Here is a 19225-nt window from a genome sequence, read left to right on the forward strand (position 1 = left end):
TCAAACTTCATTTCCCCACCCCGGCATGTATGACATTCTTAAATGTCCTATTTTTCTACTTCATCAACAGGTCTTTTCCTTTCTTCAAAATTCCTTCCCTTTCCTACAGGTATCTTCCTATGATACTTGTGATCCTTCCTGACCATTGGCCCTGCATCCCTTTAGCAGGTTTGTGCTCAGCTAGGTCCATATTCTTTCTCTTTTCCACCCCAGTCCTACTACTAATACTTGTGATTCTGTGGTGATATTCATGTGAGTACAGGCAGGCAGGACTGTTCATATATTCTGTCTCACCAACTAGATAGCTTGAATCTCAGTTTTCCACATTTCGCTTACAGCTCCCAGAATGATTTCTGTTCAGTAGAGTTTGTAGATGTATACCAAAGCAGTTCTTGGTACCATAACAAACCAGGTTTCAAAGTCCAGAAAAGATATCCAATACACCGAGATCAGGGGTTAGCAATTTTTCTATAAAGAGTCAGATAATAAATCTCTGTGGACAATTCGGTCTCTGTCACAACCACTCAACCTTGCTGTTGTCATGTGAAAGGAGCCATAGACAATGTGTTAAAAAAAAAAAAAAGTAAGTGTGGCTGTGTTCCAATAAAACCATTTATGGACACTAAAAGTTGAATTTTATCTAATTTTCACACGTTATAAAACATTCTTCTTCTTTTGATAATTCTTCCAACTATTTAAAACTATAAAAGGTAATTTTTAGTTCATAGACTATATCAAATAGTTGGCAGGTCAGATTTGGTCTATGTTTGCTGACCTCTGATCTAGATTATCCTTTTAGCTATTTGTTCAATACATTTCCAATGGGACTTGTTTACAGCATCAACGGATGTATAGAAAACTGAACATGCAACCATAAGCACAGTACAAATCAGTAATAAATGACTGCTTCTCAGTCCCCCACAAAGAGAAGTGTGTGTTATGTATCTTTAAAGAGAGGGTTCTCCTCCTCCCTGGGCCTCTAAATAATACAACGTGCTTAGGCAATTGTTAAACTTATGATACATGGCCTCGTTGTGGTATATTCTATATTTTTCTGTTCTTTGATTTTAACTCTATTGGTAGAGTAAAAAGTGCATAAGCTTTGGAGTCAGACAGATAGGAACTGAATTACAACCAGAGGTAGGACTTGCCTCTCCAGGTCTCGTCTCCTTACTTATAAAATAGCTGATCACACAGAATTGCTGCAAGTATTAAACAAGATCACGTAAGCAACATGCCGAGTGCATGGTAGGTGCTCAGGAAACATTCCATGATTAAATGAGCTGTAGATTGCTATGAAATTAGGACAGAAGGGAGATCAGAAGGAAAATAAACTGACAGGCTTTGAAAACTTGCCTTTGATTTTACTGCCTTAGGTTTTCTAGAATTGTTCTTTTGTTCCCATCTGCTTCCTGCAGTTTTACCTGTCTTTCTTCACAATTTAGCTCTGCTATCACCACCCCATTTTGTTTTATTTTCCACCCATCCTTTAATCTCTTCTGCCTATTTTTTGTCACAGAAGGAACCAAGGAGGAAGATCTGGCCAGGTGTAGTCCCCTCATCCCCCTCCCAGATATGGGCTGAATTATGACCCCCCTGAAATTCATATGCTGAAGCCTTAACCTCCAATACCTCAGATTTTGGTCTTATTTGGAAACAGTATCACTGTAGTAGTGGAGTAGAGTGGCCCCTGGATCTAATGACTGATGTCCTTATAAAATGAGGAATTTTTCACACAGGCATATATTCTGGGATTATGTCACATGAGCACGGAAACAGCCATCTACAAGCTATCAAGGAGAGAGGCCTGGAACAGACCCTCCCCCCACTGCCCTCAGAAGGAATCAACCCTGCTGACACCTTGATTTTAGGCTTCTAGCCCCCAGAGCCGTGAGACAATACAATTCTGCTCTTCAAACAACCCAACTTGTGGTACTTGGTTACAGCAGTCCTAACAAACAAATCCACTCCCCATATGAACAAGCTCTGACTTCATAGAGCAGCTTTAGTTTCTTCAGCTCCAAGGAACCTGTGGTCCTACGTCATCTTGATAAAATAAACTACATAGGGCTTCTTATTTTAGGACATACTATTTTTTTTCTAGTAATTCCCAAACAGAGTGTCAAAATATTCTTCATAAACTCCTCCAGAAATCTCTGGATATGTGTTACTTTGTAACCCCAGCATAAAGGAATTAGTGTCAAGAAATGGTTTATGAGATGGGCACGGTTCATTGCTTACCCTGTCCAATGCCCTGTAATTCTTGATTAGAGTGAAATGTTGGTAGACAACTCCCTACCAAACAACCAAAGAAGAAAAATGTGTTTTGCCTACCTGGAGTCAGGACGTTTCTGAAAGTGGTGCTGAGATACTTAGGGAGCAAAGCAGGAATCTAGTGATAAGTTGGTTCCAGCTTGCTAAATGAATTCTGGTCCCTATTCATTCTTATTCTGAGAAAACAGAATTCAATTTATGAAAACCTAAGCTACTTCAGATTCTTCCAAAATGTTGGAATCTCAGCAACCTCTACTCTCTTCTTGCCTATTTTCCTCTGCCTCATCTCCTCATGGGCTATTGCTGACCTAGGAGTAAACTTAGGTGGCAGCTTTACATTCTAACATCTACGGGTCACTCACTGGACCAATTTCCAAGCATCTTTTTCTTCCTTTTGAAATCTGAATACCTAGATCAAGTCAGGGCAGGGACCATCTGATACTGGAATGCCTCCTAAAGCATGCCTTATTTTCTTCTGGCCCAATGGTGTATCCCTGAACTTCAAGTAAAGAAATCGACGTTACAGTCCTTATTTGTTTTGCGATTTTAAATAATGTCCTGCCCTTCCCTCAAGGTTTTAATTTCTATATCCAATTATGTTCCATAAGATTTTCTTTTCCTTCCTTTTTTATTTTGAGATGGAGTCTTGCTCTGTCACCCAGGCTGGAGTGCAATGGAGCAATTTTGGCTTGTGGCAACCTCTGCCTCCTGGGTTCAAGGGATTCTCATGTCTCAGCCTCCTAAGTACCTGGGATTACAGGTGCACACCACCATGCCTGGTTAAGTTTTGTATTACTTTTTTTTTTTTTTTTTTTTTTTTTAGCAAAGACAGGTTTCTGCCATGTTGGCCAGGCTGGTGTCGAACTCCTGGCTTCAGGTGATCTGCCCACCTCAGCCTCCCAAAGTTACAGGCATGAGCCACTGTGCCCTGCCTGACTATAAGCTTTTCTTGATCAATAATTACATTATCTTCATTATTCTCTAGTCCCTTGATTCATACAAGAGAGTATAAAATACTTCTTATTGTCACGGAGCATACAATCTAGCTTAGGAATTGGTTGAATAAGAAAAATGGGAATTGGTACAGAAAAGAAGTAAAGGAGTTCATAAACGGATGGGCCAATGACAGTGGGGGTTGTAGATAAAGGATTTATAGAGGCATAGGATATGAGCTGGATTTTAAAGAATCAATAAGACTTACAGAGAGCAAAATAAAACCAAACAGGAAAAAAAGGAAGGGAAATGAAAGGGAAAATAACAAAGAGAAAGGAGAGCATTCTCTCTCTCTCTCTCTATCTCTTTTTTTTTTTTTTTTTGAGACATAGTTTTGCTCTGTCCGCCAGGCTGGAGTGCAGTGGCGCAATCTCTGCCTCCCAGGCTCAAGCAATTCTCCTGCCTCAGCCTCCCAAGTAGCTGGGATTACAGGCGTGTGCTACCACGTCCGGCTAATTTTTGTATTTTTAGTAGAGACGGGGTTTCACCATGTTGGCCAGGCCGGTCTCAAACTCCTGACCTCAGGTGATCCGACTGCCTCGGCCTCCCAAAGTGGTAGGATTACAGATGTGAGCCACTGCGCCCGGCTAGCAGAGCATTCTCAATTATATACAATTTATTCTTAGACCTGAGAGGAGTCAGTGAAAATGATCTGACTGAAGGGTGTGATCTGAACTAGAAAGTATTTTGAAGTAAAATTGACTTAGATGAGACCAAAGGATAGTACCTTGAGGATTTTTATCATTATTCTGGGGGTTGTAGCAAACCATTTACAATTTGAAGCTGGTGACAGACATAATGGAAAGAAATCAAAGAATGTTGAAGAGTCAAAGCTAGATTAAATTCTGGCTTCATTGCTCACCATCTGTGTGGTTTGGGGAAAGTTACTTGACTTTTCTAGGTCTTATTATATGTAAAATGGGAGTAATCTTAGCTGCCTGAGAGAACTGATAGAAAGATACAAAGAGAAAATGTGTGTAAAGGCACTTTATGTAATGTTTAGGACATAAAAAGTGTAGGTACTGGTGGCAGGAGAGTATTGGTATTAGCAATAATAAAATGTATTCCAGAAAGGTAAACCTGGCATCGCTGTGCAGGTGAATTGGGCAGGGACCAGCAGCAGGAAAACTGTGGGAAGTTTTTGCAAATAATCTAGAAAAAACTAGAAGATTAGTGACACTACTGATGGCAATTAGAAAATCAGAAGAGAGAGGCTGGGCACGGTGGCTCATGCCTATAATCCCAGCACTTTGGGTGGCTGAGGTGGGCAGATCACTTGAGGTCAGGAGTCTGAGACCAGCCTGGCCAACATGGTGAAACCCTGTTTCTATTCAAAATACAAAAATTAGCTAGGCATGGTGGTGCACACCTGTAATCCCAGCTACTTGGGAGGCTGAGGCAGGAGAATTGCTTGAACCCAGGAGGTGGAGATTGCAGTGAGCTGAGATCATGCCACTGCATTCCAGCCTGGGTGACACTGGGAGACTCTGTCCCAAAAAATTAAAAAAAATTAAAAATGTTAAAAAAAGAAAATCAGAAAGGAGAATAAAATTTGGAGGAGATGAAAAAAATATTTGATTTGTTCCATGTTGAGTTTTGACATTATGAAGTACAATGTGATGATCTATGAGGAAGGTTTTGTCTAGGAAGTTGCTAATAAATGAAGATAATTCAGGTGAAGGACAGACGGGAGAGACTTCAAAGCCTTCAGAGGGAACTCATATTCTCAATGCAAACGTTATGTCTGTCCATCCCAATCCCTGTAGGTGGCCACGAGGACATATTAAGCTATCCAAAGGGACAAGTGGCGGTGAAAGCCCACCACAGTCATGGCGAGCCAGCTAGCGCGGCGGAAGCCAACACGTACTCTTTCTTCCGGGCTGACTTCCGCTTCTCTTCATTGACTTCGTGGTTGGCGTCCCGCAGCTTGACCTCCCGATCCGAAAGGCTTGCTGGGATAATATCCAGCTCCAGGTCCTTATTATCCTGCACATGGAGGGATCACAAAGGTCACCTTGTGATGCTTTGGGAAAGCAACTCAATCGAGTTGAGGGAGGTGGTAAAAGGGGGAAAAAAGGATATAATGGAGAAGGATAAAAACATGAGGGATCTTACAGACTCATACCCAGAAGCACTGTTCTTCATGGGATCATTATTGTGTTTTCAAATAAGAGAGAAATAAAATGTTCAGGTCAAATGTTTAGGGTAAATATCCAAAGTAAGAAAAAACAATAAACACATTTGATAATTATGTGTCTATTTCCCCAAGGCCTTTGGTCCTAATTAAATCTAAACACATTCATAAATTGGTCTACGACTGATTCTTAACCATTTAAAATAGATGTGAAACAAAAACACATAAAGATATAAAACATCTTTCATTTGTCAAAAGAAAATAATCAAACCAAATATATTTATTTAAACAAGCAATTTCCCTTGGAAACAGAAAGCTAAATAACAGAACAATAACTGAACTTTCTCATTGCTCATCCCTACTAATTTTAACCACCATTTGGTATTTATATATGATGGAACTTCCTAGATAAAAACTCACAGATTAAAGCCTGGGGGAGACATTAACTCTCTCAACTTTAGGTGGTTTGGCCACTTCACTCTCCAGGCTGCTCTGCTTCAGATCATGAGCCTATTTGAAGATTTAAGAATTAGACATCCTAGGATTAAATTGCCAGGCTGTATTAAGCTCTTAATTCACAGGTTACTAACCCCTAGTATAAAGAAGAGATTAAAAGTTCATCTTCCCTGGTTCATGGCAAATTGTACCTCTGTTCTGTTGAAATGTCAAATAATCCTTGTACAAATTGCACCCCTTATTCTTGAAAGAGCACTATTATATATACTGGGCACTCTAATCATTTGCCGATTAACATAATTGGGTGGAAGATGGTACTTATGAAGTTAAGATAAAGCTTTTCGTTCTCAAAGTCTATACAGAGAAAAACTCTGTTCTGTAGCAATAGGCCCCACTACTGTCCAGTTGATTTTGTAATGTATAGAGTACTCATCACAGGGGACTGGAGGTTAAAGGATCAGCAATATCCACCCAGCACTCCCCACCAGAAAAGCCACACGAGGCAGGTGCTCTAGGGGTCAACAGCTCAGAAGAACTGCTCTGGAAACATGCTTTTCTTCCATGGTGATGAGGGCAGTGGTGCTCAGGGAAATGAGAAGGGAGGATGTCCCAAAGGGCAATACCCCTGCCTACCTCTGTGTTGACTCCTAGGGCTTTCTCCAGGGAGTACCGGTACTTCCCCATCCTCAGGGAGAAATCTCTGTAGTGCTTGTCCACCGTGGTCACCCATTTCCTTATCTCCGTGGCATGAATGTGGCCTTTTTCCACAAAGCTATCAGCCAGCTGAATCAGAAGCTTCACCTTCTCCTTTGTTTGCTGCCCCAAAAGATGGCCTTAAGTTACTGGATTACATTTATTCTCCTGTCCCTTCATCCCAAATCCTCTCTTCCTGTTTAAAGCAGCCATAGATACCTCATAGCTGACTACCTGGGTATGTATCCCAGCTTTGTTACTACTAACTGGGAGATCTTAAGCAAGTTATTGAAGCCCTCTGTGCCTCAGTTTCTTCATTTGCAAAAAGGGAATCATAATATTACAGTCATCCCTCAGTGCTGGGGTGGGGGAAACTGGTTCCAGGGCCCCCCATGGATACCAAAATCCAGATACTCAAGTTCCTCATAAAACATGGTGTAGTTTTTGCTTATAACTTAGCCACATCCTCAGGAACACTTCAAATCATCTCTAAATTACTTACAATACCTAATACAATGTAAATACTAAGTAAATAGTTGTTATTCTGTATGGCTTAGGGAATGATGACAAGAACAAAAAAGTCTATATATGTTCAGTGCAGACACAACCATCCATTTGAAAAAAACATTTTCAGTTCACAGCTGGTTGAATCCATGGATGCGATACCTGTAGATATGGAGGGCTGATCCTACTTCAGAGGGTTGGTGTATTAAATGAGTTGATAAATGTAGAATGCTTAGTACAGTGGAACACAGTAAGAACTCAGTAAGCAATAAACATTAGCCATTATTATTATTGATGTAAGAATCTCATATTAATATGCTTTACTAATTTACACAGTGTGTTACTGTATCTGAAAGCCATTTGAGTTCAGATGCATCCTTAGGAAGTAGGTGGAGGGAAGTGATGCAGGTCTCTTTGAACCACAGATGAAAAAAATCTGAGGCTGAGAAAGGCTTAGGGCTGGTCCAACTTCATACTAGCAGTAAGCAAACGAGCCTATTTGCCTCTGCCCTTTAGTTCCTGGTTCCCCCCTCTACTGTACCAGCTCTAAACCTCATGTAAGTTGGCACATGCCAGGATCTAAATAAATACAATGAGCAGATTTAAGAGTTAACTCTGTCCCTGTCACCACCAGAATCTTGTCTTTAGTTTCCATTAGACAGCAGGAGAAAGAGGTTAATGAAGCCATCATCTATTACAGGACTAGGTAAAGTGGAACTCAGCTGTTTACTGGGTTAATTTCATTTTTAGCAAGAGTTCGTTCAATACCTACTTGGTCCATAGTACTGTGTAAAGAGCTATAGGGCCGGGCTTGGGGGTCAAACGAAAGGAAAAAAAAATCTTCATTTCACACAGAGTAGTTAAATAACTCAGGGCATTATGTAATTGAATGTCAAAATGGGAGAATGTAGAGTTAATATTATAGGAATTTTAAAAGGGGAAAATGAAGGTGGACAGGCATGGGTAGCGGAGGTCTCATGGAGAGGCAGCACTTAAGCTGGGTAAGTCATGGGAATGAGAGAGACACCCAACAAGTGGACTGCTGCCCTTTTTTTAAATCTTAAGTTTGGATTTTCAAACTCTAAAATTGCTCAGGGAAAGGAAAGAACATTTAAATAGTATTCTAAGAAGGAAAATTATCTTTTGGACTGGAGAAAAGTAGGTCCAAGGTTTAAACCATGCTACAATCTAGGTAACAGGGAAACTGAGGCAGAACTGGAGCAACAGTAGAAAAAACAACAGAGCCCTTCTTTCTTTATTCTACTATCCTCACCCCACCTGTTCCTTCCAGGCCCATCTACAGCCCCTCCCATGAGAGACCAATCCTCCCAAGAAATGCTGGAGAAAGAGGGTGTCAGAGAGGCGCATTGAGAGTGCTCTGCCTGCTGCACGCATGGCCAGGGACCAAGGACCAGGGATCCAGCTCTCCAGTAGCTCACTCAGCACATGGAGCCTCTCCTATCTCGGTACAGTAGGCTGGTGCCGGTATTGGAAGATAAAGGGCAAGAGCTTTGGTGTGAGGGAAAGGAGGTGGGTGTGAGGATAGCAGAAACATCTCCTCAGCCATGAAAAGGCAGAGCAATAACGGGGGGAATTGGTTAAGATAGAATTAGCAGATTCTATTCAAAATAGAATCTACTCGATTCTATCTAAACTAGAATTACTGAATCCCTCTTTTTAATTATCTTATTCATTTATATATCAACAGTGTCTAAGCATCCTGAGGACTTTCACCTTATTTCATGTAGGGTATTTTTTTTATTTTTTATTTTTCCTGAAAAGAGTTTTCTTTAGTTTTCTATTTACTTAAAACAGAGACCTTTTTTTTTTTTTAATGGAAAAGTCTTGGAAATACATATTCTCTGCTCTTGGTAAAGTGACTACACCTAGGAGAAAGGGTTTTACAGCCAGCTGGTGGCAGTAGCCATACTAGGGCAGCTCTATCAGAGAAAATTATATCCTAAAGCATCAAAACTGTGATTCAGAGTCAGCAAAGCAAATGGTTTGTGACCAAGAGTATTCTAGGTATGTGTGGGGACTAGAGGAGCAAAGAGACAGTAAAATGACTTTAGATGCATCCTTAGGAAGTAGGTGGAGGGAAGTTTAGACACACCCTTCCCCATGTGGCTCCACCTACCTTCACAGCAGCCCTGTTTCCACTGCTCTCCATTCCCTACACTGCAGCCATGTTGAATGTCGCATGCCCTTCCAGCTGGGACAAGTGATTCTTACTCACCCCCACTCTCGATGCAATGCCCTTTTTCCTCTCCTGTCCTCCCCAAAAAACAAGTGGGCAATGCCCTTCCCAGTGTTCCCACAGTATCACATACATGCTTGTATTTTAGCATATATCACATGTAATTAGCATATATGTCTCCTTCATTAGACCATGAACCCTAAAAGGTAAGTATTACATCTCATTCATTTGTATATCTCCAGTGTCTAGAAAATAGTAGGCATACCATCAATGTTGACTGAATGAATGAATGAGCAAGTCTTGTGTTTGGAGGTGAGTAAAGCTAAACCAACAGGAGTTGAAGATTTTTATTGGGAGGAAGTAGATGGTAAATTTGGCCCATGAATTGGGTAAGTGCACTAAGATACCAACCATGGCCACAGTCCCCACTGGGAGTATTCTGAAATGGTTTCTTATACATTGGTGATTGTGGTGGTACCACATGACCTGCTAAATGCCTGGTCACAGCTTTTGAGATCAGAGGTAAAAACTTTTCTTATGAGGGCAGCCAATCAAGAGTCAGCCAGTGACTTCTGAGGTGTCCTGGCCTAAAAGCTGTGTCTAAATAGGGGACTGGAAATATGCCGTGTCAATTGAGGTTGTTTCCCTGAGGATTTAAACTGCACAGACAGGGATCTGGATGATGGCTGCAGAGTAGAAGTGAAATCACAGAAAGCAGAGAGGAAGAAGAAAAAGGAAGCTGTGGTATAGAAATGGTAGAACATTACACAGATTCTGGTCCTCTGCTCTCAGATGATGACCAGATGATGTGGCTGCTTGAGACACCCTTGGTCTCGGGTAACATTCCAGTTTTCATCTCCAGAGGTGACACTGTGCCACATTTCTTGTTCTTCCCATGGGGCTGAGTCACTGAGCTTTTTCTGGATTTCTGGGAGGTTCAGACACATCGCTTCTATCTTCTTTATTTCCACACACGGCCATACAGTATCTTTCTCGTTCAACCTATGCCCATTTGAAACTCAAATCTTTCCTCCAAAGACAGTAACTTATATAAACTAATAAAATGGGGGTCAGACTGCAGCAGTTCTTGAATGAAAGGTTCGGAAGTATGGACATGATCTTGTGGCTAAAAGGGAAACTTTGGGTACCATAATTCATCTGGGCCTGGAAATCTAGACCTGAGAGCTCACTTGGGCTTCATGTGTCACCTAATTTATGTTTTGCCTTTCCATTTTGAATTCTAGTTACCTGCTGGAAAAGACAGGGGTTCAAAAGAGGGGGTCAGTAATTCTATTTTTTTTCTCTCTCTCCCTCTCTCTTTCCCTCCCCACTCTCTCTTTTCCTCCTTTCCTTTCTTTTTTTCTTTGGTTATGATCTTCCTCTAATCAGTGAGCCTCACTCTGAATAAATTTTTTTAAAGCCCTTTTGACTTCAGCACATTTTACAAGACTTTAAGATTTTGCCTTCTTGATAGTAATCTTATAATCTCATAATCTTCCATATTTGCCTTTCATTATTGATATTCCTTATAATTAGATAATAATAAGGAATATTGATATTCCTTATCAATTTTTTTGTAGACACAAATTTACTGAGCTCCTTGTGCAGGTGAATAGGTTTCTTGAAATACATCTTCGGATTCATTCAGCAGAGGGTTGTTAGTGTACATGAAAGAACCAAAATTTTCAAAACTTTCCATCACATGCGAACTATATTCCACTTGAGAGTCTCAGAAAGACCAGGCTCAGTGGTTCACGTCTGTAATCCCAGCACTTTGGGAGGCAAAGGCAGGTGGATCACCTGAGGTCAGGAGTTCAAGACCAGCCTGGCCAACATGGTGAAACCCTGTCTCTACCAAAAATACAAAGGTTAGCTAGACCTGGTGGCAAGCACCTGTAATCTCAGCTACTTGGGATGCTGAGGCAGAAGAATCACTTGAACCCAGGAGGTGGAGGTTGCAGTGAGCAGAGATCACATCACTGTACTCCAGCCTGGGTGACTAAAGTGAAGCTCCATCTAAAAAAAAAAAGAGTCTCAGAAATAGAATCATGCCTACCTTTTATCTGAACTGTTTAGACTCTACCTCTCTCAGTCTAAAGTACCATCTGACAACCCCAGTGTTCCCTTTCTGTGCTATGTGAATCTCAGGAAAACATAATTTAGTTCAGCTAAGGCTCCAGTTGCTTTCATTACTGCTTAATTTTCTTTTGTCAAGATGAATTAAGTCCAGTTTATCTCATGGATTCCTTCATCTTCAGAGATGAAATTACCAGCTTAAAAAAGTATTTTCTTAACATTATTAGCCATTGGCAAATGCAAATCAAAACCCACAATGAATACCACTCCACACCCTCTAGGATGGCTATATAAAAAGACACAATAACAAGTGTTGGTGAGGATGTGGAGAAATCAGAACCCTCACAAATTGCTGGTGAGAGTATAAAATGGTATGGCTACTTTGAAAAACAGTTTAGCAGTTCCTCAAAAAGTTAAACATAGTAGAACTCCATATAACCCAGCCATTCCACTCCCAGGTATGCACATAAGGGAACTGAAACATATGTTCACACCAAAACTTGAATATAAAGGTTTCTAGCAGCATTATTCCTAACAGCCAAAAGCTGGAAACAACCCAAATGTCCATCAACTGATGAATAGTAAACAAAAAGTGGTATATCAATGAAATGGCATGCTATTTAGCAATAAACAGGAAAAAAGGATTGATACATGCTAATAGCATGGATGAATCCTGAAAGCATTAGGGTAGGGGAAGTAAGCCAGTCACAGAAGATCTCATATTATACGATTCCATTTATATGAAATGCCCAAACAGGCAAACCCATAGAGACTTTTGAGTAGTTGCCACGGGTTAAGGAGAGTAAGGAATGCAGAGTGACTGCTAATGGGCATAGGGTTTCTTTCTAGGGTAATGAAAATGTTCTGGAACTAAACAGTGGCAATGTTTGCACAACCTTGTGAATATAGTAAAAACCATGGAATTTGTAAAAACTGAAAAACAAAATCATCTTTAAAAAGTTTTGCTTTTAGAAGAAATGGAGTTCTTCCAAATGTCATGATGACTAAGCTTTCCCATCACTGTGTGCCTTGACCCCTTATACATTTTGAAACCCATAATAGGAAAATACCATTTCTATTCTTTTAATGGACTGTCTATAGGCATATCACACCATGAGAATTATGTTTTCCTTTTTTCCTCATTCAAACTCTTTTTATTTCATTTTTATTCTTACATTTGTGAGCTTTTACATAGAAAGTATCTTTCTATATCCAATGTTTCTTCTACTTGGTCTGCTCCTTTGGACCAGAATATTATTAAATTTAATGTACTCCACTGCCCTATTCAACCATAAGGGCCACCATATGTATTCTCTTGTGGCTAAAGGTCAATTTGGTTTCCATTTCAAATTCATTTTCTTGGTTATAAAGATTATAATCAAAGACAGCTGATTAGAAGATGTTTACCTCTGGAAAGTGGGACTAGGGTGGGGCAGGAGGCTGCTGCCTCTAATCAGAAGCTCCTCAGCTGGGTTTGTTATCCTGTAGATATTCTAATATGAATAACCCTGAGATTTGGAACACGATAGTTATGTCGGGAGGGACAGAGAACAAAGACAGCCAAAGTAGAAGATTCATATTAAATATAAACAAGAAGGGCTGAATCTACTCAAACTTCCTTTTTTCTTTATGTTCCTGAATGGTTGTAGCCCCCTTTGAATGTGTAAAATGTAGTCAGGTAACCTAGGGAACTCAGGATGAATAGTGTGGTTCTCGTCTCTAAGTATCCTGTTGGCTTATATAGGAGATAACACTGCATAGATTACTGGAGGAGAGATGGTCTGTGCCAGGTGAAGGGCTTGTTTGTTTGTTTGTTTGTTTGAGACGGAGTCCAAAACACTGCACTCCAACTCTGTCGCCCAGGCTGCAGTGCAGTGGCCTGATCTCGACTCACTGCAAGATCTGCCTCCAGGGTTCACACCATTCTCCTGCCTCAGCCTCCCGAGTAGCTGGGACTACAGGCACCTGTCACTACACCCAGCTAATTTTTTGTATTTTTAGTAGAGACAGGGTTTCCACATTAGCCAGGATGGTCTCGATCTCCTGACCTCGTGATCCACCCACCTTGGCCTCCCAAAGTGCTGGGATTACAGGCGTGAGCCACCGTGCCCGGCCCAGGTGAAGGGTTATACGGACAAGGGCTGTAGTGCAGGGATGAGCTGGATCATATCCTCGTATGTGGGAAGGATCATAGAGGAGGAGGCTCTAGAGTGGAAAGGGCAGGGTGGGGGGGTTCCTCTTAAAAAGCAAAAACTAGAGGGAAGGGAAGGGTATTCCAGGCAGAGAAATGTATGAAAAAGGCACATAGACAAAAAAGTATAAGATGTATCTCTCAGAGGGTAAGAGAATACATCCATTCCGCTGAAGCATAAACTCTGCATAAAATAATAATTGAAGATAAAGCCGGGGAGGTAGGGTGGCACAGCTGTAGAGTTGTGGAGCATTATCCTAAAGGCATTGGAAAATCATAAAGTTCTTGATCTGGGTGGTTATGTGACCAAGTAGCATTTTAAAGATGAACAGCAATGAAGGGCAGGGTGGATTGGAAGGAAGGAAGGAAAGGCCAAAGGCATGCAATCCCTTTAGGAAGCTACTACAGCTTAGGGTAGTAGCTATGTGAATGAAAAAGAGGAGAAATATGTGAAGACGGTTACAAAGGTAGGATGAATAAGATTGACCGAATAATTCTTCACATTTCCACTTTGATTATGGAAAGATTTTGATCCTATGAAGTTCTGGGTATCTGCTGTGATCCACCCTATGCAGATAGGAACACCAATGGATCTCATACTATTCATCCTGTTAATGGCTCATTATCGACCCTATTTGGAGAAGGGTGGATAGAGCCAAACTTGTTAATTCACAAGCCATTTTAATTTGGATTTGAACAGGGGTCTGTGCATCTGCCACCTTCTTTGTGCTGTTTGCTTTTGCTGGTACTGAAATGAGTCTCTTATCTGTGCTCACAGCTTTTCGCATTAGGCAAAAAGGCCCAAAGCTCACAAGGATGCAGGGAGATGCTCCCCAAAGTTGAGAGATCATAGGAAAAGATTCATAGAGTGGATAACCACTTCTGAAATATCAGCTCAGGAATGAGGCTAAGGGCCTAATTTTGTCACACCAAACCAGAGGAACATTCCTTATAGTGTCAGAGGGATCTCTGGATAGGATGTTTCCCACCTTGACCCCAACAAGAGCATCTCTCAACCTGGGAAGAGCGTCTGCTATGTGTGGAAGTGATGCCAAAAATGGCTCCTATGTGGCAAGGAGCCCCGTGTGAGAGATGAGGACACTACAAAGAGGAACTTGAGACAGATCAGATTTTCATTCAAACCCAAGTATCCTCAGATCAAATCCTGGCTGTGAAAACAGATGAAAATCAGGTTTCCTTCTATTATGGCATTCCCCACAATCTTGGTATGAATTGGTATGTACATCCTTGCACATTTTGCTCCCCAGAGACCCAGCCTAGCTCATGAGCAGGTTTGAGGCCAGATGGAAATAGCTCAGAAAAGGAGAAATTCACCTGTTTTGTGTACCCATATAGTCACTGGCCCTTCTAATAAGGTGAACTTCCCAAGCCACTCAAATTGCAAGAATATGTGGATATGTGCAGTGTTCACATGCACAGGCAACATTTTTACATGAATACACCCTTTTCCCTGATTTGGTCTGAAAGAATATAGCAGATTCCAGAACCTGGAGCATGAAGATGAGTATCTGGAAGCACAGTATATAGCAGTTGACTTCCTGCATACAGCTGCTCTACCCAGCAGCTGCAATTCTTTGGGTATTCAGGTTTCTAGAGACAATCCTTTAGGACATTTACATACTTTCCCCCTTGCCACTGCAGCCAGGTATTTTTGCTTACAGAAGCTGTCTTTGCTTCCATAATGTGAAATTGGCCAGAATGGAGAGTTCTGGGTGGATTTGGGGAAGGGTCTGGGATGTTTCCTACCTTGGCAGGCACCCTGAATTCCCCATATTCTTTCAGCAGTTCCTGAGTCTCCTCTGTGGTCTCTCCAGTGGAGGTATGTGTTGAGAGGTAAAATTCACCTGTTTCTTGGATCCAGTCAAGCGCCTATGGGAGGAAACAACCCATCCAGTCCCCCAAAAGGCAGCTGTCAGTAGAAGACATGCCATATTACAACGAAGGTTATTGTTGGGACAACTTCATGGACCCAGGAAACACTGACACAATTTGATTGGTATGTAGCTCTGGAGTTGTTTTTTATGAATGAGCCCTCCCCTGATTTGGAACACTTACCAGCAAAGAGAGGGTCTCCCCCAGTAGACCGGGGACTCTTCTAGGCCAGGCCCAATATCATCCATGAATTAGGGGCATAGTGGGTGACCTAGCATTTCCTCATATCTCCTGTTACCAAACTCAAAACAGAGAGCTTGGTAAATGCTGAATTGCTGACAAGTGACACCCTGCTTTCTTTCCTCTTTATTCCCCACTCCCATCCCCAATTTGCTGCTGTGGCCCTCTTCTGGACTAACCCTTGGTATTGGGCCTCTGTATGCTCCCCAGAACTGAGATAGAGCCAGGGAAAGCTTTGGACAACCTGCTTAGCGCTGCGCTCGAACACCACATATTGCTGGCACTGGTCTAACCGCCGCTTCTTCAAGGTCCAGAAATGCAGCACGCGATTCTCCCTCTGCAGGAGCTCACTCAGGATGGCTGTGGGCAGAGGAGATACATATGATGGGCACAATCCAACCAACCCCTTCAACCCCATGGCAGGTGCCAGGTGACCATGACTGTAATTTCAAGCATCCCCGCGAGACTAATCCAGCATCAGAAGAAAGGGAGCAAAAGCTGGATACAGAAAGGATTTCCTAGAAAGGAGCAAGGTCGAGGAGTCTAGGGGGAGAGCCCATTGATGAGAGTTCCATCAACTAAGGTGGCAAGAATATAACACCAGTGACTTACAAATGACCCCGATTCTCTTTATAGCAAAATTAGTCCTTAGTTCTAAGAAATCTTAGGAAGCAACTAATTCAATTGGCCCCAAGAGTCCAATGAGCATGGGTGGACCTTGACAGGAATCTCAGTCATTCTTAAGGACTCATTAGAAGAGAGGCAGGAGATTTATAGTGCAATGAGGGCTGGTGTCACTGGCTTGACAACCCACATCATGAACCATGTTCTTGGACCTGCACAAGAGGTTGTGCACACAGCACTTTAACGGCATAGCCTCGATTTAAACACTTCTAAATAGTGGGCACAGGGAAGCTGTGTTGGAATTATGTCTTCATGTTGTCTCTGGGCCCATGTTGTTTTGGATGTGATCATAAGAAAAGCTAAAAGTGATGTTAAATGAGAGTGTCTACACAAGGCATATAGCACAGCAAGTGGGCCATGGTTAGGCATTCAGTCCATGCTATTTCCCTAAGTTTTCTGTTGTTTCAGGAGTAGCTGGGTACGTGGATAGATGTCTTAAGTGTTTTAAATAGTATGTTATGCTGGAAGCAATAAAATTTATTTTATGTCTTCTTCCTGCTTCCTGTTGCCATATTAGATATTAACAAAATATATAATAATAACCATGTGAATAATATTTATCACATACTCAGTATGTGGAAGACACTCATTTTCATAATACCCCACAATGCATGCACCATTATTATCTCCATTATACAGATGAGAAAACTGAGGTTTAGAGAAAGCTTTTGAGAAAGTGTAGGGAGGGTAACTAGCTCAGGGTTGTTCAGATAGGAAAGGGCAGAGTTCAGATTCAGGCCAGATCTGACTTCAGAGCCTGAATTGTTAGTCACCTTGGTCTCTCACATTACTGGGACTATAAAGTACAAGTTTCTGTGCTTTATGAAGATGGCACAACCTGAAGTGCAGTGCTTGCACTGAGAAGTTTTTGTTGATTTTATGTACTTTTCATACCCCTTCATTCTCACCTCCCCAGCCAAGTATAGCTTTCTGAGGATAGGATGTGTTTTTCATCTTTTAGGCTAAGTGCTTTTTTTTTTTTTTTGAGACAGGGTCTGGCTCTGTCACCCAAGATGGAGTGCAGTCATAGCTTACGGCAGGGTCAACCTCCCGGGCTCAAGTGATCTTCCCACCTCAGCCACCTGAGTAGCTGAGACTATAGGCACATGCCACCACATCCAGCCAATTTGTAAACTTTTTTTTTTTGTAGAGACCAGGGTCTCACTATCTTGCCCAGGCTGGTCTCAAACTCCTGAGCTCAAGTGATCCTCCTGCCTCTGTCTCGGTCTCCCAAAGTGCTAGGATTACAGGTGTGAGCCAGTGTGCCCAACCTTTTATGGGTCCAATTATTCACCCTTCCCTGTATCTAAGCCTTTATCATGTAACTTTCATTCCTTCCCAAAGAGGCAAGTACAGTTTCTCACTCCCCAACTGATGCTGGCCACATAGCTTGGCCACATAACTTGCTCTGGCAAATAGTTGTTAACAGATAAAACAGAAGCAGGGCCTTGAAACGTACTTGTAGACTTGACTTTGCTCCTTGTACCTCTGCTATCACCACTATAGGAACTTCTCCTGGGTAACTGCTGCCCCTTCAACCCAGGTCCCAGAATGAATACACGTGGAGCAAACAAGACCTTACCTGGAGTGAAGGAGCCAAGCTAGCCAGACTTGCAGTCTGAAGCACAACCGCACTGCTGAGCCCAGCTGAGATGCTGCTCCCCAGCCAATGCACAGCCACTTGAACAACATATGCTTACAGTGGATATCATTGAATTTTGTTTGTTATGCAGCCATATAACAACCAGCAGCATAAAAAAGCCAAAACTATGTGGCACTGGTGTTGAGTCTAGGTAGTAAGTGAAAAGGAAACTGATATATAAGGGATTGTAGGTCCCTCAGGTGGAAGCTTCAATTGGGGAAGGAAGAAGTAGAAACCCATTTCTTTTAGTCTTTATGTTCCCTAGCCAGAGTTTTGCTCACTGAAGCTCCCTCTACGGTGTGGCTAAGAGAATCAACCCAGATCAGGCAGAAATCATAAAGAGTTTCAGGATTATTTTCCCCCCTCTTCTTGAAAGCTTTCACATGGGCAACAACCTGGTCTTGCCTCCAAGAAGATGTAGGCATTTCTCACTGTCTCTGGGTGCCTGTTACTCTTCAGCACGCAGAGGTGTAGGTGGGATATGTGGTCTCTCAGTAGGCAGCTGGCCTCACCCAATCTCCCATCTACATTTGGAAGCCAGAACAGATGCTTTCAAATGTGCCAGAAGAAGTGACATAATACCAGCTCCCCACAGGTCCCCTGACCACAAATAGATTAGCACATTTGGAAGAGAAACTCTGCTCCCTCCTCTCTGTAGGGAACTTTGATTCCTAGATTTAATTCTGTCCAGTGGCCTCTGTTCTCTCCAACTCTTGAGCAATCTGAGCAAAGAGGGAAGCCTTTCTTAAGCAGACCACGCATCCTACCCTGTCCATGGTGTCTCCAAGCCCATATCACTCCTCACTCCAAGTCAGCTTGGGTTCCCTCCCTAGCCTCGGGCTCCAGAGTTATATTTCTGTGCCTTGGCAAGATGACATTTGTTAAACTCTTCACTCACTCAAAGGCTAATTTCTGCATGGTCAGAATAATTCCACAGATAATGATTTAAGTTTCACATGGTCAGATAATAGGTAATTTTAAAAAGTTATGTATTTATTATCATAGACTTTCTAGAATTCAGAGAGATATTAAAGATGATGTAGAATAGCACTTACCTAAATTTTATGAACACATAAATCACCTGGTTGGTAGAATTGGGCAGTTCTTGCCAACATGCAGGTTCTTTGTGCTTTTTTTCTCTTTTTTTTTCTTTTTTATTTGAGACAGGGTCTCACTCTAATTGCCCAGGCTGGAGTACAACGGTGCAAATGTGGTTCACTGCAGCCTCCAGCTCCTGGGCTCAAACGA

At 41.9% G+C, this 19225-nt stretch overlaps 1 protein-coding gene across 46 annotated transcripts in view; it reads right to left on the bottom strand.

Moving 5' to 3' along the window:
- The window catches only part of KALRN (kalirin RhoGEF kinase), a 694928-nt gene that overhangs the window by 260247 nt on the left and 415456 nt on the right, over positions 1–19225 (bottom strand). For all 46 annotated transcript variants that reach the window (XR_012431622.1, XR_012431621.1, XR_012431625.1 and 43 more), the window contains 4 exons: positions 15896–16011; positions 15286–15408; positions 6491–6673; positions 5135–5253 (listed from right to left, as the gene is read on the bottom strand). Coding sequence is in view for 38 of the 46 variants with exons in the window: in XM_015446332.4 (XP_015301818.2) it covers positions 5135–5253; positions 6491–6673; positions 15286–15408; positions 15896–16011 (541 nt within the window). In the remaining 8 variants the exon portion in view is untranslated. The remainder of the gene's footprint in view (positions 1–5134; positions 5254–6490; positions 6674–15285; positions 15409–15895; positions 16012–19225) is intronic.

The sequence above is a fragment of the Macaca fascicularis genome, chromosome 2 (assembly GCF_037993035.2).
Source record: "Macaca fascicularis isolate 582-1 chromosome 2, T2T-MFA8v1.1".
In the NCBI taxonomy this organism is placed as follows: domain Eukaryota; kingdom Metazoa; phylum Chordata; class Mammalia; order Primates; family Cercopithecidae; genus Macaca; species Macaca fascicularis.